Genomic DNA, 24,393 nt, shown 5'->3' with positions numbered 1-24,393 from the left:
GTGTGTGTGTGTGTGTTAGGGCCCTTGAGAAGCTGACAGGACATTGTTTTGAGGACCACCCCTTCAGCGTATCGTACATACTGGACACAGATGCGGCGCAGCCCCCCCAGGCCCCTCGGGCTCAGAAAGGGGGGCGGTCAGGCTCTGGGGAGCTGACCAACACGCAGTCGAGGGCCGCTGGGGGTTTCAGGGGTCCCCGCCAGAAACAGCACGAGTTGCCCCTCCGTATGCTGGTGCCCACGCAGTTTGTAGGCGCCATTATTGGGAAGGAGGGTCTCACCATCAAGAACCTCACCAAGCAGACGCAGTCCAAGTAAGTGAACCTTTCTTCTCAATATGCACACATTGGCCACTTTATTAGAAACACCTACGGTGCAGCTCCATCTTTAATGTATAGAAGCTCTTCATAAGTGGGCAACTAGATACTTTTGAGGTCTGAACTACTCTTTAGCCAGCAGTGACAATGCTGTTCCTGATTAACAACACCCATTTCATGTAAGTTATCTGTATTGTGAAGGGTCCCATACCAAAACTGATTCAAACTTATTGATGAGTGACAGTAGATGGGCTACATCCAGTCACTATTTAGTGAGCTTAATGAAAGTGAAGTGATTGTGATAGACAGCACATCACACGGTGACACAATGAAATGTGTCCTCTGCATTTAACCCATCACCCTTGGTGATCCCGGGGAACAGTGTGGGGACGGTGTTGTGCTCAGTGGTACCTAGGCGGTTTGGGATTCGAACCGGCAACCTCCTGATTACGGGTCCATTTACTTACCTGCATTCCATGTTTTTCCATATTTATATGTTAGGGATACAGAATACCTTGCAGGACCTTCATGAGATTCATGTGATATGTGTATGACTGGAGAAAAATGAAATCCTTCGATTTTAGTTACAACAAGGAATTTGTCTGTAAAAATGATCTTCAGTTGTCACCTTTTTTTCATACACAGGTTTAAGTGCTCAACATAAACTTCAGTTCATCATTTCTGGACACCATCATCATATGTTCACAGTGTACTGCTGTGTGAATTCTCTGTCTCTCTGTCTTTCTCTCCCTCTCAGGGTGGACATCCATCGTAAGGAGAATGCCGGTGCTGCAGAAAAGTCCATCACGATCCACTCCAGTCCAGAGGGCTGCTCCGCCGCCTGCCACATGATACTCCGCATCATGGAGAAGGAGGCCAATGACACCAAAGCGTGAGCACCGATCCCCCATCTTGCACCGGGGTCACACATGGGGACCTCATGTCCCCAGGCCTGTCACATTTTTCTCCTGTCTCTCAGGGTTAATAAAAGAAAGCTCCTTTGTGGGCAGCTTCCCGAGTCAGAGCTGAGGCTGAAAGACTGGGACTCGTCAGAGGTAGCAGCATCTTGTTGTGCAGGATGTGTTACATTATTTGAGAAAAAAAAAGATAATAGACCAAGACTGAGTAACAGATAACCTACTAATTACTTAGCTTTCCACGTTGCTTGGTGTCCATATTTTTTTGGCCATCTGCTGCGTTCCCACACATCACTGGCCAGCCTTCATTACCATGGTTACTGTGGTCGCTGGTTCACTCGCTAAGTAGATCTTGACAGTCATACCAACCCGTCAAATAGCCAGTCAATGTAAAGACATCAATTCTGAATTGCATTTAATTTTTGTGTCAGAACTTCCTCACGTTGATTTATGATTTGGATGGAGCTCCATCTCTTAAAAAAACAGCACAATCACGCAGCATCAGTTTGAAGGGGTTCGTTGGTCAGGTTTTGGGGTTTGTGTCATCCCAGGAGAAATGCGGGGATCAGTGAAGCATAGTAAATTAATTGTATTCGTGATACACAGTACAGTACACGGTGACACAACAAAATGTGTCCTCTTCTTTCAACCATCACCCTTGGTGAGCAGTGGGCAGCCATGACAGGCACCCGGGGAGCAGTGTGTGGGGACCTCACCTTATTACGGGTCAGCTTCCTCACCCGCTAGACCACCACTGGAACAGGATTAGGATCAGGCCTTTGGAGGTTGAAGGTTGCATGCATTGACAGTAAAAACTATGGAGGCCACAAAGTGAAGCCACCACAGGTCTAGTGCTGTTAGGTCCAAAGAAATAGTCCAAAGACTTTTGGACGCTGTGGAAATATTCTCCCACAGTTAGTTTTCACATTTTTGCAAAGATAGTTTTGTTTTAGATAGATCGTTTTTTTCTACTTTGTTATAAAAAGGCATGGTTATACTATGACTATATCCAACAGAGTGAAAATACTCTAGAACTTTATTTCACAAAAAGCGGCATGCTGACTCCAGGGCCACAGGCGCAATCCCAAACAGAAGAAAGGCTTTAAACTTTTCCAACTAAGATAACAAAGGAGAAAGACCAGCCAAAAACATCAAACACTTAGGGTGATGTATTCGGGATGACACAGATGAACACAACCATCGAGTCAGGACTGCAGAGAAAACCTGGACCAGGGATCTGCAGAGTTGATTAGTGAACACAATGGGATCCATGTTTTTACACTGTCAGTGGTCCAAATGTTCTGTGTTAATTGACTGCAGTTTATCTGGAGAGGTAAAGGCCGTGCAAAGTTTTACACTGTTCGCAAATTAGATGTGGTTGCTTCATATGTGGGTTAATAATGCTCTTCAAAATGCGATAGGAGACTAGAGTGTACAGTGAATACGGAAACATCCCAAATTTCTTCCATTTAAGGATTATGAAGGCCACTGTGCTCTTAGGAACCTTAAGTGGAGATTTTTTTACTTTAACCCTGGCCAGATCTGTGCCTTGTCACAATCTCAAGGACAATCAGAACAAACAGACAGCACCTGAGTGTCACAGCAAAGGGTGTGAATACTTAGGACCATGTGATATTTCAGTTTTTCTTTGTTAATAAATCTGCAAAATCTGTCATCAATTCTGTGTTTATCTATCATGTGGGGTGCTGTGTGTATATTTATGAGGAATAAATGAACTTTTAGCAAATGGCCGCAATATAACAAAGTGAAAAATGGAAGGGAGTCTGAATACTTTCCATATCCACTGTATATTATTTTCTACTCCCACCTTTACCTTATTTTTTATCTTCATGTTTAGTGTTGATGAGATACCACTGAAGATCCTGGCTCACAACAGTCTGGTGGGGAGGCTCATTGGGAAGGAGGGACGCAACCTGAAGAAGATCGAACAGGAAACAGGGACCAAAATCACCATTTCATCGTAAGCACCAGATAACTTTGTATATACATGATTGTGATAAAGTCCCAAGTCTTTTTTTTTTTTAACGTGATTTCTTCACATGTTGAACACCATGGTTAAAAAAAGTCCTTATCACAGATGCATTACAACGAAATTTCAGCCCTCCCTTCTGCCCCCTGAATTCAGCGTAGGCCTGATAATCAGACCTGTGAGAGCGTGCCACTAGAGATAGTTATTCTGGGCATATAGTGCACTGATGGGTAGATTTGTCATTCAGCCAGCAGCCTTTCATGTTATGTCGTGTAATAAGGTGGAACAATGTTTAAAAGGATGTGTTCAGAATGCAGCTATATTCTCCTCCAGTCAAAAAGCCTGGCTGGTTAGTACTGGGATCAAATTAATATAAATGTACCAGTTCTGGTTGACATTGGTGTTATGAGTTTCAAACTCTGAACAAAACTGGACCATCTAAAAGAAATGTTTAAAAAGAAACCCTGGTAAGGGTTTGTTTGGGTGAGAAACCGTTTCTGCTTGATCTAATGTTTGTCTCTTAAGAGATTAAATTGCTCACATCTGACCTGGAAAGGGGTGTTCACTTGTTGTCCCGAGCTGCAGGTTTAGACGTGAGAGGCTTTTTTGTTGTAGTCTAAAATGCCTTTTTTGGGGATGAAACCACTCACCTTTCATGGCAGCCAGCAGGTTTCCTGCAGTGCTGAGGCATGCTTGCAGGCAGAATGCGAGTGTTGGGTTGACGCATCACTGACATTTCCACTGGCCGTGCGCCGTTTTGCTCACTCTTCCATTGATTCAAAGCCCGCCAGACTCCACTTAGGTGCACTTGCAAATGATTTTGGACTTTTTGCATTTCAATTTCAATTGTAACTGTATGAAGAAAAGGTGGCCCGTATAATAGGTAAATTGCACCAACCAGTATTACGTCAGCAAAAAAAAAAAAAAAAAAATCATCATTTACATGCTGCATCATCACCTGCTGGAAACTACGTGAACCGATTGTATTTCCCAAAGGCAACCAAATGCTGCTTTGTATCACAAGGAACTTGTGCTCAGAGCATGGCTCTGTGTCAGTGGAAAAACACTTTTCTTCAGTGTGTCCTAAGGTGCCATGACTTTTTCCATTAAGCTAGTGTCCCTGATGTTTTTTTACTGACTGGAGACCCAGTCTGGGTTGACTGATCTCCAGAGCTTTTTCTGGCAGTCATCTGTGTTTGTGTATATACGTGATGCCCCGGTGCTCCTGGGTTCACCCAAGTGCCTCTCATTCACATGAGTGTTGGGTCCTGATCACCCACGGGTGCTGCTAATTTGGCTTGGGTGATCAGGACCCCTTAATTTGGCTTGGGTGATCAGGACACGTTGCGATCAAAAGCGAAACAATGTAACATTGTGAAACAAGGAAAACGTTTGCTGGAGTTGAATAAATAAGGTCTAAAAACATAACGTTGTGTGTGTGCCCCACTGTCGCAGGCTTTTATTTTGGAGTAATGGAGCACAATCCTTTATATTCCTTTAAATACGCTCATCCTTCCTGATCCATTTAGCCTGATGAATCACTCCCTCTCTGCATGTTTGTGTGTATGTTGTGGGTACTGAGAATGAATGCAGTTCTTTGTATAAATAAAAATGCATGATGAGGCCCAGCTGAGTGTATAATAGATCTTGGTGTGTGTGTGTGTGTGTGTGTGTGTGTGTGTGTGTGCATTTGTGTGCAAGACAGAAAGAGGGAGAGAGAGTGTGCACACATCTATGAGTTTGACTACATCTCTGTTTCTGTGCAGTTTGCAGGATTTGACCATTTATAACCCGGAGCGCACCATCACAGTGCGTGGAGGGGTGGATGAGTGCTGTAACGCTGAGGTGGAGATCATGAAGAAGCTCAGGGAGGCCTACGAGAATGACATCTCTGCTGTAAATGTAAGTACACAGACATACAAAGAGTACGCAATCTCACACTGACTTATACCACACTCTACATACCAAAACATTTAGTCATGTATTGCCATTCAGTGGCATATTACATCATTAAAAACTATACATCAGGGGTCACCAACACTGGTCCTGGAGGGCACCAGCCCTGCACAGATGAGTTCATTTAATGTCTCACCACACCTGATTCAACTGAAAGGTAGCGTGATGAACAATGTTAAACCCAGCTGAGGGTACCCCAAAAACGTTTATAATGAGAGCCCTCCAGGAACCCTGCTCTACCTCGTGCATTCCTCTACATTGCCATGGACTGCATCACCGCATACCAGGCAATAAAGCACCATACAACATACAGTGCCATATATTGCATCATCACTGTCCGTCGCGTAAACGGCATCAATTCACTACATCATGCATGGTCCTGTAGCTCCATAGAGTCTGTCATATATTAGCATACCCTTCAGAACCATACACTACACCATACAGCACCAGACCCTACACCCTGCTGTATCATATTGAACGATCCTGCAGCAGCGTATACAGAGCAGTAAAATATAACAAAGAGGACCGGCTAGAATGGATGAAACAGCCACATTTGGAGTTACAGGTTCTCAAATATAACATTATTACATTGTATTATATAATATTAATGACAAGCTGTCATGGGTTCATCAGCCTGTGTGGCCATTGCACCTTCCTCTGGGTCTCCTTGGATGTTCTCCAAAATGAAGTTCAATATTAGATGAAGTGGAGAGCTTAAAAGCGTGAACTTTGTACGTGCAACTCCATTTACAAAAGTTATAATGAGCCCCAGGTAAATGTTCCAGCCAGACTGGAAAACAAACCCACACCTAAACACACACACACACACACACACACACACACACACACACACTGCGAATCAGAACAAACTGTCTAAAAAGATAATTACAGGCTTCAGTTTTACTTCAGTATGGCTTTTACTGCCAGTCGTGTCCACAGACAGACTGACAGCAAACACACACACATGCTTATCAGACACATGCCTAACATCTCTGTCAATGTCTCACTGTCTCCATCGTCCCATCCCTTCTGTCTGTCCCCCTGTCTTCATCCCTCTCTCCTGCAGCAGCAGACTAATCTGATCCCTGGCCTGAACCTCACAGCTCTGGGCATCTTCAGTTCTGGTCTGCCCATCCTCCCCTCCTCCATGGGGCCTCGAGGCCCAGCCCCCACCCCTGCCAGCTGCAACCCTTTCCTGGTGAGCCCGCCACCCCCACCCCGCCCCCACCCTCCACCCGAGAGGGGAGAAGGGAGAAAAACAAGGCGACTTCCCCCTTGTTTTTTTTTTTTTTTTGCATGCTACCATTCACCCTCATTCACGCCGCAGACATCCTAGCCGGGACTCTGAAGGAGGCAGCAAGTGGCGGCCGCTGCTGCTGTCTGCTTTAAATGAGCGGAATTAAGGGGCATTAGGGCCTCTTCCGCTGTTTCCTCTCTGATGTGCGGGTATTCTCTTAAAGACACACCGCGAAGGAACATGTTGTGCCCTGCCCGGAGACTTAATACACTGTTTGTGAGCGTGTGTGACTTGGTAGCCTGCTGGAGTTGGTGGTGGGGCATGTGTGTGTGTGTGCGTGCGAGTGTAGGTACCTGTAGGTAGGCAGCTGTACCAGGAAGCAACTGTGCAGGGGGGTGGGGGGGGGGGGGGGGGTGTAAAGTCCCTGCTTAATAGTGACTCACCCCCGTCGGCGTGATTGGAGTCCGCCGCTTACTCAACACAGATCCTCTGAGTCAGACCGCGCGTGTATGTCTGTGCATTTGTCTACATGCACTTGTGTTAGTGTGTATTTGCTAATGGTTTGGGATCAGACGGTGTGTGTATGTGTGTGTATACAGCCTGTCTGTGTTTGTATCCCCTTGTGTGTATTTATTTGTATTTTGTTCACTGCATGTCTCTGTTTGGCGACTGTATCTGTGTATTTACACGACATTGTGTGTGTGTGTGTGCGTGTGTGTGTGTGTGTGTGTGTTATCTGGCACGTGTCCCAGAGATTCGCACTCTAACCTAATCTTCTCTTGTTGCCCCCTCCCTCTCTCTCTGTCCCTCATGTCACGGCAGGGTCACTCGTCTCCCATGGGGGGTCTCTACGGTATTCCACTGACCGGAGCCTTACCACAGCAACTCACGGTAAGCCCCCCTCTCCGCCCACACTGCAACAGGGGCTCAGGAAGGGCCCGTCATGGTTTATGGGATACGTCTGAAGATTTGTAAACTAGTTGTGAGGTCAGGAGTCGAGGTTTTTTGTCCACCCTGACCTGAGCCCAAAACATCCGTCCCCTGAAGCCACTAAATGCTAAGCCGGGGCTCTTCAAATCACACTCATCCAGGTCCTCCACTGTCATATTACCTGTGAGGCCACTCTGTCCAAATACAGTCAGTAGCTACTCAACTGGGAGAACTTGGCCTGGATTTGGATTCAAAAAGCCATGCACTGGACCATAAATTAGAATATTAGTGGTGCAATATAGCAACTACAATATAGCACACAAGCCATAAATTGATGATTCAATAGCATTAATCAATGCAGAAGTGTTCTGCTCAGCTATGCGTCTTACTTAAAGGTCACAGGTTTAGCATAAATGTATAAAAATAGCAGTTACACTACCAGACGCAAGTCACAACTCAAGGGAGTTTATGCCAGAGGCTATTTTGAAGTATGTAATACAGGAATATATTAAGTTTTTTTTTTAAGAAAATAAATTATGTTTCATGAATCAGATCATTAAGACTCGCCTCTCTCTACCTTCATCACTGTTTACACACTATTATCATCGTCGTAGCCGGTTGAGGGAAGGCAAGAGTGTGAACTGCTGTCATCACAACGAAAGCTTTGAAGAGCCTAAATATGTTATATATTATTTCATAGTTTGGAGAATTCCGTTTTTTTTCCTGTAATAATAGACAAAGAAAGAACCATAAATAAGAGGTGTGTATGTTGCACGTGAAGAGTGGCTTAATTCAGTCCTGTTAAATTCAGGGCCTCTGTCTGAAAGGCTTAGCCAATCAGGAACAGTCCAGTTCACTAATTACTTCCAGTCGCTGCATACTGGAAACGAGTCACTTAACTTGCGTCCTGATTCACTGTGGCTAGGACCTCTATGACACGGTGACCCATCCTCAACGGCGCTTAATCCGTTCCCCCAGCTGCTTGTGCCACAGCGTCTCGACAACTAATTCCGACAATTCCGACAACTCGACAACTAATCACCGAGCCACTGCAGAACGTTTCTTCATTCAGCCACTCGTCCACCATCTGCTCTGGATCACGTTTACGCGACGCAGATTTCGCGTAGGCGTGAGTCAGAGCCGCAGTCTGTACAGCATCCACTCCTCCTTATCTGCTGCGTATTGCATTTCGCCGCAACTACCGGTGTTAAGAGGTCAGCAGACAAACCAGTTATGATGCACTGTATGTGCTTTTCACTGACATCAGCTCACAAAGGAGCCTTTATGAAGCAGTAGGGTTGAACATTCTCGCCGTCTAATCACATCATGCATCACGCTATCAACTTTCCTAGAAACACTGCTTTTCAGTGTGGCGTTCCGCCTGCGTGGTCTGGGTGCAGCTGCCGGTGTGCTCACTGTCGGATAACAGAATTTAGCTGGTGGCTTGGGGCAGTGGTTACTGTTAAGGAAGCGGCCCCCGTAATCAGAAGGTTGCCGGTTCGAATCCCGAATGGCCAAGGTGCCACTGAGCAAAGCACTAAAATAGCAAGAGCAACAAGATGAACTGGGAGACTCAAAAGATGTGGACGCGCCCATTTGCAAGACGTTCAAAATTGTCTCTATTAAAGCCAGACTGTCTTAAAACTTACATAAGACTGTAGCCAATAGTGTAAGTTATTTTACATGACCTTCTATTTCTATTTTTATTGTATTGTTTGCTTTTTTTGTGGTGTTCTGATATTCTTTATTTATTTAAAAAGGTCTAAAAAAGTTCACTTCTGTACCTGGATGTAATTTGACACCAAATTAGCCAAAATAATATTTTGAATTAAATAAATACTCCTGAAATGATCGGTAGAATTAAACAATATCTCACACAAAATCTCACCACCTTCAGTGTCTTATACCACAGTTTACCTGTTACCCATGGCAATTAAGATTTAAAGACCCTTACTGAGAATGATGAAATAGTTATATTTTCCAACCACTCCAAAGTTTGGACTGTAGCTGGTCACAAGACAGTAAACAACCATATGAATTTATAAATCAAGTCATGCGTTAAAAAGTCCATGAGAAATGATCAGAATTCCAATCAGATTACCTCCTAACAACTAACTGAAAATGATCAGTGACACCATTTCCATGGCAGTACTTTTGAAATGTGCACGTTCGGCTTGTGTAAAGTCAAAGATGTTCTCAGGATTTACAGAGATAAATAGGTAAAACAAGAAAGAGTGACACAATGATGTGACATAATGATAGGCGCAAGTTAAAATCATCCAGAATGAAGTAGTAGGATGTGTGAGACCTGTCAATCATCAGGCTCCTCCCATTTTAAAAATGGTGTTAAGATCATGTTCTGGAAAACAGAAATAATTTCACCAAAAGTAAAATAATTACACTCTAATTACACTCTTTTTTATCTTAATGTTAGTTCTCAGGACACCTTACCTACACTAACACTAGCAAACAAGCTATTAGACTCAAACCTTTTATGTAGTTTAATGCATTACACTCATATTAAACGTAAAATTTAAATTCTTTCCAGATTAAAATGGTTGTCATATTTGCTTGGATGCTACCAGTGCAGCAGCTGCTTTTGCAAAGTGAGCACTGGGAAGTGTCTGGCAACTGAGAAGTAGGAGGGATGATGCTCCCCTAAGATGTTCTCATTACTTTGAATTTATTTCATGCTAAGGAAAAAGCATTATTCATTAGCGAGAAAGTTCCTGAAGATGACCTGCATGCAATCAGTCAGTATGCAAGGCTTAAGCACTGCCAGGGAACAAATACATTGATCAAGATGCTGATTAATTTACATTTACTTCCACAGAAATAAGTTGCCCTATGCTTGTATAAATTATAAATGCACTTGTTGGGTAAAAAAGTTCCTTTAGTCTGATTGGATTCCGTTTTGCGTGTCTGTGTGTTCCTTCCAGGTGCCGGAGCAGGAGGTGGTGTACCTTTTCATCCCGACTCAGGCCGTGGGCGCCATCATTGGGAAGAAGGGCCAGCATATTAAGGAGCTTGCACGCTTTGCTGGGGCTTCCATAAAGGTGAGACTGAGTGTGTTAAGATTAATATATTTATTGTATGTAAGAAGATATAACAGTTTGACACAATACTTAACATTGTTTGACACAATACTTTTTGCTGAAATTTGTGGCCAGCTAGCTGTAATACCGCTGTGCACCTGAAGAGGCAACAGTGAGTTACTGCAGCATCAAGTCTCCACTTTGTCTTGCAAAATATAGGCACAAACACAATAATATGTATAGAATGCACCTTAAATGGTCCAGACACCCATTTCATGTATTTATTACCTGTAGCTACCCGCATGAATAAAATGTTGTTTGCCTCTGGTGCGGATCCTGAGGTGTACAACTGTGAATGGTGACCTTCACACCTCAGCACTGGATTTTAGTGAAGCAGCAGGAGACAGATCCTTTCATTTGTTTTCATGTTTTTGCACTGGTGACAGTTCAGTTTGCAGACGGAGACGGGTTCTCTGTAACTTTCTTGTGTGTTTGTCTGCTCCAGATCGCACCAGCTGACAGCCCGGATGTACCGGAGCGAATGGTGATCATCACTGGACCTCCTGAAGCTCAGTTTAAGGTGAGGCAGTGCACACTCAAGTGTTTCTGGTACCCGTGGTTCTGTCAAAATTCGATCTCATGATTGAGTTATCATTGCTGTGCAAATGCATTTTACACAATGAAATTAAACAATAGAGAAAATCTCAAGCACTGAAATCTTATATAATTTGCATCTTGAGTACTAGACAATATTTGTAAGAATAACTGTATAATTTTTGACTCTGTTTCTGTTCCGGACCCTCAGGCTCAAGGTCGAATATTCGGGAAGCTGAAGGAAGAGAACTTCTTCACAGCAAAAGAGGAGGTGAAGCTGGAGACGCATATCAAAGTTCCCTCGACCGCAGCCGGAAGGGTTATCGGCAAGGGTGGCAAAACGGTGAGAGTGTGTGTGTGTGTGCGTGTGAATGCGCACGAGTGTGTGTTTTCAGCAGATGCCACATTTGATTGATTAGAGCTCCTCTAGATTCTCCACCTGCTGAGGCTTCTCCCTGCCGCCCCCTGCAGGTGAATGAGCTGCAGAACCTAACCAGCGCAGAGGTCATCGTACCCCGGGACCAGACGCCGGATGAGAATGATGAGGTGTTTGTGAAAATCATTGGACATTTCTTCGCCAGCCAGGTGGGTGTGTTTTTCACAGTGGCTCGGGGAATGGGTGCCAGACTGCTCCTGCCCCTTCGACTGTTTGGTTTTGCTCAGGAAAAAATATGATATGAACACAACGCGTGTGTTTCTTTGGCTAGACTGCACAACGGAAAATTCGAGAGATCATCCAGCAAGCAAAGCAGCAGGGGCAGAAGCAACAGCAGGGGGCGCTAGCCCCTGCACATCACTCCAAGTAACCCGCTGTGACAAAGCCCAGCACGCAGCAGTCCATGAATGTAGTTCCTCCCTCTGAGGGATTGTGTTCCTCTGAGAGAGGGAGAGCGAGAGAGAGAACAAGACAGAGAGAGAGAATCAAGCTGACGATCCAGAGCACCAGCAGCGGATGGACCCAAAACCAAAGATCCGAATGAGAGAGGAGGGAGTTACGAAGGTGCGGAAGGAACCACGTGAGAGAAGCCCGCAGAAACTCCCAATTCTGCCCATGGACAGAACATGGGGACTGAAAGCAGAAGAAGATAAATAGAGGCATATATATTTTGTGTTTTTATATTTGAGAGTGGCAAAAAAGGGACTAAAAAAAAAACGGCGGGCGGCAGCTGTGGCCGCCCTGGACCCGCAGAGTCCTCCTCTGTGGGAGAATAGTGTTCTGCTCTGAGACTTATTGGCCTAATTGAAGCATTGTTTTAAGGCTTTCGGGGAAGCGTTTTTGAGAGAGTTGAGGACACTGCCGTGTGGATTTGTTTATGCATAGATCCTTCAATGTTGGTACTTTTTTCTTTATTAGAGTATTCGTTTCAAAGGACCCCTTTTTTTTCTAATAGGAGCTGTCTTGGGTAAAAAGAAAATGTGTTACACTTTAGGCTTCACTGAGATTTTGCAATTGCTTTTGGCATTGGAGCAGATGGAGATGTCTGATTTTTGGATGTCATTCGATAGGTAAAATTGCAGGAATAAAAACCAAGGTACCTTGAGATGATTGACAGGTAGCCCACGTGCCAACACCAGGTTCGCTAACTGGCTTTTCTCTCTGATGCTTACACTGAACATTTGGTTCTGTTGGCTTCGCATTTCTCTTCCTTTGTCTCACTCTCTCAAAAGAAAAAAAGAATGGAGACATTTCTCCGCATGTATGTCCCAGCAGTGACAAGTCTGAATTTGGAAATTTGAGGTTGGAAATGAAGATTATATTTTTTACCTGGGAAAGCCATGTAAACGAAGTGGCTCAAAACAAAGTCTCCTCTCATCAGAGTTTCCTTGGCCTTGCGATTGAGCGTCTCACTGCACCTCAGATGGCGGCCGTGATGCTCTTGAATGTATAAAGTTCAGCTGCCTTTTAAAAACATATAAAAAAAAGAAAAATTGCCAGGTAGGCTGGCAATTGCTGCTCTCTCTCGCTCTCAGAACTCCACCATCTCGGCTACAGAGCGCCGGGGTCTGGGCACTGAGACCCCACCCCTCGCCACGCCCCCCGCTTTAAATGATTCTGCTGCACCGCCCTGATCTCGTAGGGACGACACTAACACACATAGCTTTCACCACGCAAGTGTTTGTGGTCTGTGTATTTATAGTGGAGAACAAGAGACATGAGAATATTTATTTTTTCCATATTTAGCAGTTTTCAAAAAAAAAAAAAATATTATTGAGATTATTTTGTTTTTGAGGGGAAGACACTGCCCGTTCCTTTTTTTTTTTTGCTCTGAAAATGAATGTTGCGAGCGTTGAGCCTATCAGTGTAAGAAATCGGTATAAAGAAATTCAACATGTTTCCAAGGCCGGAAATGTCCCTCTCGCTAGGCGGCCATATTGGAAAACATAAGAGATGCTGTCTGGGTTCCGATTGATCTGATAACGTCAAGGCTGAGAATAGGTCGTACTGAGATTTTCTGACCCTAAACCAACATAACCCCCGCCAACCTAATCATGACCAAGTCGAGATGTGAACGTGGCAGCGCGTGTCCTTTCACCCACATTCGGACGTCCCCGCTGTCCCCACCTTGGCCACCCTCAGCCGGCCAGCCACGAACACCGCTCATGCCGGCACAGCAACCTGTGATTAGTCGAAACGTGAACTTTGCGCAATTTTAATGTAACGTTCTACCTCAAGCATCAGGGTACCTCAGTCCAGGACTTTATTTTCCTTTTTGGATATTTTGTATACCTTGTAAAGCTCGCAATGGAGCGTTTTTTATTTTTTTTAAATAAACAATAACAGCTACAAAAAAAGAGCATAAAAAGAGAGAATTAGCTGAAGACTTTAACACAGACCTACTTGTTTTTAGTGAAACACTTTCTCAGTTTCTGAATCTGTACCTGCTGACTCTTTAGGTCAGGACTCTTCACTTTTGGAGTCTTCAGGAGATCCTTGTATTACTGACCAGGGATAGTAGCTTAAAATAGGGTACGCAAATAAAACTGTCGAAAAGAAAATCATGCAACGACTTACAAAAGGCCAATGGTAAAATGGAACTTAACCACATGACTGCAAAAGTCTTTTCATTCGCTTTTTTTGTCATTAAACGAGAAAAAAAACAAAACGTTAACAGTTTGTACAACACCTGTATTCTTTTTTAACCAATGTGTTCCTGTTGGATATATGTTAACCCGGTTGCAGATTAGTTTGTCCCTATCACTGTGTGTACTGCAGAATTGAGTACGCTGACTGACTGACACCTGTTTTCACTGTAGCCCGGTCCGCAGTGGCCTGTTTAAGAGGCCAAGGTCGAAGGGTCCCCCTTTAACCCCACTGTGACAGTACTTTTTTTTTTTTTTTTTTTTTCTGGACAGATAGTTATTAGTTATTAGAGGTTTTGGCAGACAGGTTTGGTAAAGTTGACCTATTCTTTTTATTTGATGTTAGGTAGCTCGTCATATGAGATTTTCTACGGAATCACCTGGGAGTGGCCAGTTTTTCCGCCTTTTAGCTTAAAGGAAATGATTCAGAAAAGAAAATGTGTCTCTCCCATATCACGCCCTAGAGTCAGACTAGCCATAGTTCAGTCAGTCACTGATTTTCATTACGTACACATTGCGGAGTGAACTTTAGGTCTTTAGGACCCCTTTCAGTTTCTACACTGCATCTACTGTGTGTACTTGTGGGATCTCACCAGGACTAGGATGGTTAATGCAGGAGAACAGACGCCCTGCTCTGCTCAGTGGTCCCTCTTTCTTCCCTCTGGTTGGCTAACTATTGGGTTTGTCACACGGTTTCTGCCCAGTTGTGTTTGTGACCGTTGACCATTTCTAATGGGCTTGAGGAGAAGAGGCCATCGGTAGCAGAAGTCAGGGAAGAGATGGGTGGTGGTGAGAAGAGGGGATGCATGCCTTTACTAGTGACATCCAGCTTTTCAGCTTGGAATTGTGAGTAAACTGTACTGCCGACCGATCCAGATAAGAGCAATAAAGAGAGCCTTTACAATGCCTTGTCTCAGTTGCGTGTCTTTCACCCACCCTTGCATCCCTCCTTTTATTTCAAGTGCATGAAATGATTTCCTATTTCATTTATTCCAACATTGTTTCAACAAATATTTATTTCTGTTTATCAGAGACATCGGCATAGTGAACAGAGTGATATCTGACGTAAATGTAAAACAGTACGGCGGATTATCATACATGTAGATTTTCATTCATTTTTAATTTGACTGAGCGTATTACAATGAAAGTGACATTTTTGTGAGGTGTTGTCATGCCCAGGGTTCATAAGCCAATTGAAACAATAGTGATAAAAACAATAGTGATAAATATCATTCTCATTTCTTTAGTGAGCTACAATTAAATAATAAACTCTAAAGGTTAAAAATACCCAAATTCAACAATATCAAGGCATCCAGATCATTAATACAGTTAAAACATGATAAAACAAAAAAGCTTGAGTTAAATCTTAAGCAAACGATGTATACAGTAATTTCCCTTTTAAAAGATCAATATGCAGCATCATTGCACAAGGTTGTCAGTATTAAATAGGTAAACAAATCAAACCCACAGCGTTTCACACTCTGCCACTGCTTGTCTTTCTTTTGTCAGATTCACTTTTATAGCTCACGAAGATCCATCATTCATGCTGTATTACACATCCAGTCAAACCAGTAGACATCAGATTTAATTCGTTTCAATCTGAAGGACTATGCTGAAACACTTCAAAGATGTTTCTGCATCCACAAGAATGTGAGTTTTAGATGAATACATTTTTAGTTAAATCATTTTTGCTGGTGTCACGCAATATGTCAGCATTTTCATTAGATGTTCTTCTCAGTCTACAGTATTGAATTTAAGAACAGAGGCAGTATAAAGACTGAGAATAAATATGGCACTAATGCATCACACTGCAATGGGCAACACACACACATACACACTCATGCACACTGAAATGAGCCAGAACAACACACTGACCCCAATGTGACTGCATTGAACTATTATAGATAGCTAAGCTAATAATAAAACATTTTATGCTACAGTCATTTATGCCCAAAGGCAGGCAACACTGAAGTCAGACTTTAGGATGCAACATTCAAAGGGACCAACCTGTGTAACAATACTAATCTTATTCTTAAAAATCTATAATGCGGACATTAAGACTGAGTGCATGACATAACTGTTTTTTGCTGAACCACCTGTCATGCATCCTGATACGCTAAGAATGAAATATATGTATTTTAATACAGAAAAGTCATTGCTAATTGCACCCAGTAAAATATAAATAGGTCAATACATGACCAAGTATTGTTTTTTTTTTTTTTTGGGTGGAAGTAGATTTTTGAAATAAAGAACTTGAGATGGATACCCTGTGTATTCTGGAATGGTGGCAGCTTCCACCTGGAAAAGCTTCAGGCGCTAAACTCTTGAGAACGTTAAGACTTAGGTTAAGCATGGCCTCCTTAATCGCATAAGCGTATGCTAAATAAGCAGATAGCTGGCTAAAGCCTTTTCCTGTGTCTGGCGTTCATGTGCACGACGTGCTTCACGCTTAAGTGCTGTCAGTGTTTGCATGTGTGAAAATGTTCAGAGCAGATTCAGACACTGCGTTAATTCACTTAGTCCGCTTCCTGGAAGCTGTCTAAACGTTTTGTGCATGTGCCCATCCTGCGCGTTTTACTGTGTGTGTGTGTGTGTGTGTGTGTGTGTGTGTGTGTGTGTTTAATATGCGGGACGTCCACCGCCTCAAACCAAAGCCCAGTCAGGCGTGCAGAAGATATGAAGGTGACCTCATTGGGCACAGTTTGCATTTGGGTGTTAAGGCACATTCTGGTGGGGTCTGTTTGTGGGTCATCTGGTCTTGCGGTCCGAGATGTCCTGCCCGTTGGGCTCCAGGCCGTCCAGGTTGAGGTGGCTCTTGCTGTAACGTCGGATCAGGGCCCCGGGCAGCAGCGCTGCACACGCTATGAGCAGCAGCTGCAGCAGCGTCCTCCATGAGAAGATGTCATCCAGCGAGGAGATTTCAGACAGGATGGAGCCGGTATGGACACAGATGAAGTTATATGGGATCAGACCTGCAGGTAAATAAAGAGATCTCAGCCCGTTAATGAAGCATTTAACCTTGTCAGAGAATTCAGCTTGAAACGTCTGGGTTGAGTTGTCTGAGAAAGAAATTAATTGAATATAAGTTTCATCATAAACTTTGCACAAAGCTTGTCTATAAATGCATTATTATTGCAATAACACTGTCTATGTCAGTACGTCTGTTGCAGAGAATGCATTGCGTACTTCATGCGGTGTGGATTTGTTGCCATGCTGAGCTCACCAATCAGAACAGAGAAGAAGAAAACCGACATGGGGATGTTGAGGATGGGAGATGTGATGTTTAGGAACCAGTTAGGCGTCATGGGAAAAAACCTCAGAAAGAGCAGGAAGAAGAAGAGACTGCTTCTGTTCTCCTCAGCCTAAAGATGAGAATGAAAGGAGAGTTTCACTGCTTATCTGAACATGGTCAAAGGTCTCCATCTAGTGGGTGAAGATGTTAGTAAAGCATCTGCACAGTGTTCATTAATGACGTAAGATCGGCCCAAATAATTAGCTATTTATATACTTTAGCAGTAATGTGAGTATTGTATTTCCATATATCTATATATAAACATCTATATCTCAATACACTGTCAGTAGGTGGAACATATTAGGCAGCAAGAGAACATTTTGAAGTTGATGTGTTGGGAACAGAAATAATAGGCAGGCATAATTGATGCTCTTGTGAGATGTTCTTGGTCTGCAATGGCCAGGATTTATAAGTGGTTTATAAAGATGGAGAACCATTGAAAGAGGCAATAGCATCGCAGGTGGCAGCCAAGACCCGTCTGATCCATGCCCAGTGGGCACATGAGTATCAGACCTGGACCAAAGAGCAGTGGTAGATGACCTGGTCTGATGAACCGTGTTTTCTTTTACCTCCTGTGCAGATGTGTGTTGGCAAGCTGGCGTAGGCAATTGGGGCAGTGGTGGCCTAGTGATTAAGGAAGCGGGCACGTAATCAGAAGGTTGCCGGTTCAAATCCCGATCCGCTGAGGTGCCACTGAGCAAAGCACCGTCCCCACACACTGCTCCCCGGGCTCACCAAGGGAGAAGGGTTAAATGCACAGGACACATTCACCGTGTGCATCGTGTGCTGTGCTGCTGTGTATCACAATGACAATGACAGTCACTTCACTTCATTAATGCTTTGGGTGATGCTCTGCTGGGAAACCTTGCGTTCATGGGGACGTTACTTTGACCTACATTGTTGCCAGCCAAGTACACACCTTCATTGAAACGTAATTCCTTGATGGTGTGTATTGTGCATATTGAGACCTGAGAGCAATAGCTTGATCTGAACTGCTGCTCTTTCAGTCTCTGAAATTAACTCACTGAATTAACTCATTGTCACTTACGACCCTCTGGTGTTTATCTACACTATGTCACGCTCGGCATAGCGCGTATAATGCACGTTTATGCTCTTTTCGGATGTACAGAAATTTTTGAAAAAAAAGTTTTAAAATCTTATACAGCTCTCAGCAGAGTTGCCTGATGCAACAACGAACACATAACCTCCAACCAAAGAGCCCATAAAACATGCTCCTCCTGCGTCTGCCGGTACCAATGGCCTGGCACAGACTGCATCAGCACATAATTGGCTTTTTCCTTTCCTGCTTCCCACTCTCAGGCATTTAAACAAACACAAATAAACAGGTCTATTTCAGGATGGATGGATAATAGGACAGGCAGGGGGGACAGACAGGGACCCCCTCCCTACTCCATGCCTCAGGACTCTTGGCTCGGCCACCCACCATGCTTTGTAGCTTGGCTACTTTTTCCGGGAAGAGACGAACAATGTGGCGTCTGCCGTAGGTCCACGACAGGAGATAGCAGAAGGTGGAGCCGACGGTGGTGAGGAAGCAGGCGATGAGCAGTCCGTGCCACGGGCCAAAGAGCGCCCCCGCCAGCATGTTCTGCGGAAGGAATCCAAACATTTCACTTTTAAAACTGGTCCCCTCGTTCTCCAGCAGTGCAGCCTGCAGTGTGCCTCACCAGGAATGACGATCCGGGAATGGCGAAGGATTGTTTGTACAGGTAGGCGCTGCAGAAGAGCACAAACACGTAGCCCGTGTGCTCGGTTTTATAGAACTTCAGCAGCTCCGCCAGCTCCCTCAACTCGTGCAGGTCTGATGGGAACTTCAGCCTGGAAGTGGGAGAACACAAGTTTTGGGTAGTTTCTACCACCGTGTGCCTGAGCAACGTCCTCAGGAGACATTTCTATTCTGAATATGAATCACTTCGTCCCCTGTCAATGCTAGACAGCTACACTGCATTCAAACATAGACCCCGTTACCACTAGAGGGAACACCGTTTCAGATCCGAGGCTCTGGCGTCACGGCCCAGATGTCAGGGGATTAGAGCAAGTTGTCTCTCCGACAGGAACCATTGTCCCCATGTTTCCTTCAGTTAAAAAGTTACGAAAGTATGACAATATTCCTACACTCATTAGGGCTGTATCATTTCATTTATTCGTACCGAACCATGTGCCGTATGATTAGTGTCAAGTCGTTTTAAGGAATATCTTTTTTTAAATGAAGAAACAGTGTTCAAAGCTCTGCTGTTCTGCGTGTGATAAAGCCTTGCCCAAATCTGAATAAACTTGCTGGGTTTTACAGTCAGGAGCGGTGGTGGCTAGCAGGTCCCGTAATCAGAAGGTTGCCGGTTCGAATCTGGAGTGCCAAGGTGCCACTGAGAAAAGCACCGTCCCCACACACTGCTCCCCGGGCGCCTGTCATGGCCGCCCACTGCTCACCAAGGGTGACGGTTAAACGGAGAGGACACATTTCGTTGTGTCACCGTGTGCTGCGCTGCAGTGTTTCACAATAACTTCACCTTTTTTTCACTATTAACCTGAGATAAAAATGATCTAGATTTTAACTGTTTACTAGTAGATTGCAGCAGTATTCACCGTCACTTTTTAAGAGACACACTTTGTTCACTAATGAAAAGAAGGAGCAATAAATATTTTATTTCAGTTATCCCCCCGCTGCTGGACCAAAAACTTTAACAAACCAAACAATAACTTTAAGACTAAGGCTCTGTTTTATAAAACAGGGCACACAAATGTGCAATTTTGTAAATCGTATTCATTACAGTTTATAAAAAAATCTTTTCATAATGAGCCACAACTCCAGCTCCAGTGTTGAGGGAGACATAACATGTTAAGCTGCGTGATGGCTTTTCCATAAAAGGAAGTTGATTTAAAAGGAAAGAAGCTGCGAGAAACCTCAGTCATAAACGGTCCCCACATGGCTCTCTGGGGCAGGCGCCGGCAAGTGCTTTCACGAATAAAAGAACAAAGCCACACACACATTTTATGAGTGCGTATGGTGCAAACGCAGGGGGGTCTGTGTGTCAGATGTGGCTCGAGGTGCCTGAAGGAGGTTTGGTTGTGCGAAATCAGAACGATTGCACAACCGAGGACACGGCTTGAGTGTAACAGAAACAGTTCTTGACACACGTCACCCATGCGCAAGTGACCGCTGACATGGACACTGACGTGGCTAAAAGGGTCTCTTCCAACTTGTGTAGCAGAAGGGCCTTGCGTGGGATGGGGGAGTGGGGGTGTTGTAACCGGAGAAGTCCTGTAGACGGACTGAGTTTTGAGATTCACTGAGACAGACACACAAACACACACAGTTACACACACACGCACACCGAAACCTAAGATGACTACCTCGTTTTTCTTCCGATAAAAAACGGAAAGGTTAGGCTGTGCCTAGATAAAAATGACCCAGTAGTGGGAACCATTACAACATAGTTGTTCTTTTAATTAACATAAAGATTTATCTCATTTATAACATGCATTTCATATGTAGGAACGTAAATAAAACCACGTGTCACCCCTTCCTATCTTAGGAAACCCAGAATAGTAAAAGAATTTCAGAAATGCTGATCCTGAGTACGCCAGATCGCATTACAGAGGTGGGTGCGTGGCGCATTTTCGCACGCTGGTCCCATCTTGACAGTGAGTCGTGGTGCTCTCCTATAGGGTGGTGGGGTCGTCTGGCTTTGGAAATTCAAGCCCTCCGCTATCGTCCCATTGGTGAAGTATGCAAGCACAGGCTGATCCTTATGAGTAAGGGGGAGAGAGCTTCAATTTCGCTTATGCGCCCCTCTGTCAAGCACATGCAGACATGTGGCCAAGACGTGTACCCATGGGAACCAAGGACTTATGACGAGCGTTAAGAAACAGGGCTTAATCTAAAAAAGGCTTCATCTTTCAGTATCAGCGTGCCACAATGAAGACAGCTGCTTAAAATGGTCTTACAAAGTCCAAATAAAACCAATTACCAGTTTCACATTTCCCCTCAGCCTGCACAATCTAACCGAACGGATAACGTGGGACGTTACGTATGCCACTAATGTACCCATTATCAGTGTGACCTTTCATAATGTCCCCAGATATTTTACCTGCGAGCTCATTTTCAGGTTCAGACCTGCACCCAAAAGGGCAAACTGACAGAGCCTAATATTTCACTGTTTTCCTTTCAAGATTGCCCTCTGCTGGTCAGAAAACTGATATCTGACCATCCACTCCATTATTTATTACAACGCTGCCTCTGTAGATGAACTTTTATCCACTGGTACTCCTCCGTCACCGTACGTACAGTGTGGCCGAACACACTCAAAGTCGCTGCTACTCGTTTAAAAGAAAAAGCCAGACTTCAAGATCTAATCTGAGAAGGTTGTGCAACAGTGTGTAAAATTGAATAAAAAAAAAAAAAAGTTTTATTCATGCATTATTAACCCTGCTGGGCAACTGAGAGTCCTCTGTGGTGCGAGGTATTCCTTCTCAGGCTTCTCCTCCTCCCTCTCATCAGACGCGAGGTGCTCCTTCTGGGTCCTGAGGGAGTGGCCTTGTCAAGAGGGACTGTCTTGATAGGCGGGCACCTCGAGACAGGTGCTGAATCTGGACATTACGCCCTTACCCCTTCAGCATTTGCCCCCTCTACGATTACCAACAACTGCAGGAAAACCGAACGGGGGGCGCTCAGGGAAATTCTGCTGGGATCACGTTACTCCTCATGATACGGAAAGTCCGGGTCCTGCGACTTGGAAGTGGCAGCAGCTGAAGAGGACTTGGGCGCTCAGCACTGACATGAAGAGGCTAGAGCCTGAAGTGAGCTAGATGATCTTCTTTAGGTTCCGGTCCCTAATCTTAATGCCAGAGCAGATATGATCACCAGCAATATGAAGGGCAGAGAAAGTTGAAGAATCAGGATGAGGAGAGAGTGTAGGGTGTGCTGGGATTGGACAATAAGGATCATGTGACAGTGGAAACTGTCATATGGCGTGACAAACGGAACACTGGTCAGGTGGACTTGCAAGCTTTCCCATGTGGCAGGCCAAGAAACCGTTCAGTACCCCAGTGGCAAACTTCAGTCACCGTACAATTTCACAGTATTTCACAGTAGTTTCACAAATATTATACAAATTTCACAGTAGTTTCCCAAATGTGCAATAACATGTAATCCATAAAACCATACTCAGTTATTTATTCTTCCAACGTGTATAGAACACTGTATATATACTTCACTTCTAATAACTGCCCCTTATCATATTGTATTATGTTTATTTGTATCTTTGGATTTTTCTGCACTGTTTTGTATATATATGTCTGCACTGAAGGAGCTGCTTTTAATCTCATTCAAGAAAAGGCAATCTATTCTATTCTATTGTTTTGTTTTGTTTTCACAAATATTGGAATAAAAATGTTGACATTTTTTTGCCATTTACTTATTCTTAGTCACGGGCACAAACTTTGTAAAAGAGACCCCCTGCCAGTCAGCGTGGCTTAGGACCAAGGACACCTGAACTCTGCCCTGCCAACCTCACCCATGATCACGCCCTCCATACTAATCGGAGTGATAAAGTCAGGACATCATATCTCGCCACTGATCTCCTTTAAAGTTATATTTCATTCTTTCAGGAGCAACAACTAAGCAAAAAAATAAAGGCTGAAAGTGCGTAAAAGTTGAACAGCTTTTTTTTTTATTATTATTGCAGCTCTTATTGTAGCCCTAAACGAGCCTAGTCTGCAGCAGGTTAGTTCTGGTGTCTGTAGGTGAAACAGGCTGAGAGTGAAACTGCTGAAACGACAATGATTATTATAAATGTTAGTTATTATTGTGGTGGCGCTGACAGCGGAGGGTACCTGAGCTCCTCGCCGCTCCGCGCCGACGCTTCGCCCTCGTCCCGCCCGCCGTGCCGCGGACCGGGCGGCAGGAAGGTGGTGAGGAGGTACAGGTAGACCGTGGCCGAGGCGACCACCACCAGCAGCCCGGACGCGGAGCGCATGTTCAGACGCCACTCTCAGGCGACAGCGACGAGCGACAGCGGGCCCGGCGAGGCGCCGACGGACAAATCAGGCTCCGCTAAATAAAAATACGCCGAGGCTGAGGAAGGACTTTCCAAGAATCTACTCGTGATGGGGTTCCCCTCGCTTCAGTACATTCTGAGCTTTGAATGCTTTATAAATAGCAGAAGGACCAACAAATACATCTAAAGACGTGAAGCATATGAATAAAAATGTTAAACCTTAGACACACCATTAGTAAACTGTATATTGTAAGCATTTTTAATGAGTGGATATATATGTGTTCAGTGGCTTAAATTGGTGACTACTGGAATGGAACCTCTGCTGAACTTCGGTGTGGCCCAGTGTCTGAAGATCACGTTCACATTCACATTTATGCCATTTAGTAGACGCTCTGTCCATAAATCAGTGCTTTGTAATCCAACCTGATTATCTAGACTTATCTGCGTTTCAACAGAGACTGTCAGCTAAGCTACACGCCATCACCAGGTACCGTATTAAAAGTACAGAAAGAACAGTAAACAGCAGTTTGGAGGAGTTTGATGTGTTTTGTCCAGTAGATACGATACTCCTTGAAATGGTGTATCTTTAATTGTCATTCAGCTCAGTCCAGTGGCTCCTAACAACAAAGTGTACGAGATGCACCTTGGTTTCCGTTCCACCATCGCCCATTCCATCATCTGGCACTTCTGCAAGCAGATCTGAGCAGTCAGACAATCAGATCTCTCAAGGCACATTTGCTGACTCTTGTACCCTCCCTCGTGTGTTTATATTTATTTACATTGCGGTATTTGTCAGACGTTCTTATCCAGAGCGACTTACAATCAGTAGTTACAGGGACAGTCCCCCAGTGGAGACAGGGCACTCAGGGCCTTCTGTACCCACCAGGCTACTAGTACAACGAATACCACAAATACCAGAAATTAAGTGGAAGTGAAAGTGAAGTCATTGTCATTGTGAAACACTGAAGCACAGCACACGGTGACACAACAAAAAATTTGTCCTCTGCATTTAACCCATCACCCTTGGTGAG

At 44.3% G+C, this 24,393-nt stretch overlaps 2 protein-coding genes across 4 annotated transcripts in view; one reads left to right on the top strand and one right to left on the bottom strand.

Annotated features, from left to right (window-relative positions):
- Positions 1-14,962, top strand: part of LOC114789679 (insulin-like growth factor 2 mRNA-binding protein 2) — a 33,812-nt gene extending 18,850 nt beyond the window's left edge. Inside the window, exons 6-16 of one of the 3 annotated variants that reach the window (XM_028978923.1) lie at positions 20-313; positions 1,074-1,208; positions 3,092-3,214; positions 4,990-5,125; positions 6,246-6,377; positions 7,239-7,307; positions 10,286-10,402; positions 10,887-10,961; positions 11,187-11,318; positions 11,447-11,560; positions 11,683-14,962. In XM_028978923.1, coding sequence (XP_028834756.1) covers positions 20-313; positions 1,074-1,208; positions 3,092-3,214; positions 4,990-5,125; positions 6,246-6,377; positions 7,239-7,307; positions 10,286-10,402; positions 10,887-10,961; positions 11,187-11,318; positions 11,447-11,560; positions 11,683-11,781 — 1,426 coding nt within the window. In that variant the 3' untranslated portion in view covers positions 11,782-14,962. The remainder of the gene's footprint in view (positions 1-19; positions 314-1,073; positions 1,209-3,091; positions 3,215-4,989; positions 5,126-6,245; positions 6,378-7,238; positions 7,308-10,285; positions 10,403-10,886; positions 10,962-11,186; positions 11,319-11,446; positions 11,561-11,682) is intronic. The other 2 variants (XM_028978924.1, XM_028978925.1) reach the window with 2 other exon arrangements.
- A 92-nt stretch (positions 14,963-15,054) lies between these two features.
- Positions 15,055-23,477, bottom strand: tmem41ab (transmembrane protein 41ab). The gene is made up of 5 exons (XM_028978926.1): positions 23,199-23,477; positions 19,034-19,184; positions 18,793-18,954; positions 17,280-17,418; positions 15,055-17,028 (listed from the first exon to the last, which is right to left on the bottom strand). The coding sequence occupies exons 1-5, from the start codon at positions 23,339-23,341 to the stop codon at positions 16,805-16,807; spliced, it is 819 nt and encodes a 272-aa protein (XP_028834759.1). The 5' UTR covers positions 23,342-23,477; the 3' UTR covers positions 15,055-16,804.
- Positions 23,478-24,393: the final 916 nt, after the last annotated feature.

The sequence above is a fragment of the Denticeps clupeoides genome, chromosome 5, assembly GCF_900700375.1.
Source record: "Denticeps clupeoides chromosome 5, fDenClu1.1, whole genome shotgun sequence".
NCBI lineage: Eukaryota > Metazoa > Chordata > Actinopteri > Clupeiformes > Denticipitidae > Denticeps > Denticeps clupeoides.
Note: the sequence above shows the minus strand (reverse complement) of the source record. Positions and strands in the feature narration are given on the sequence as shown.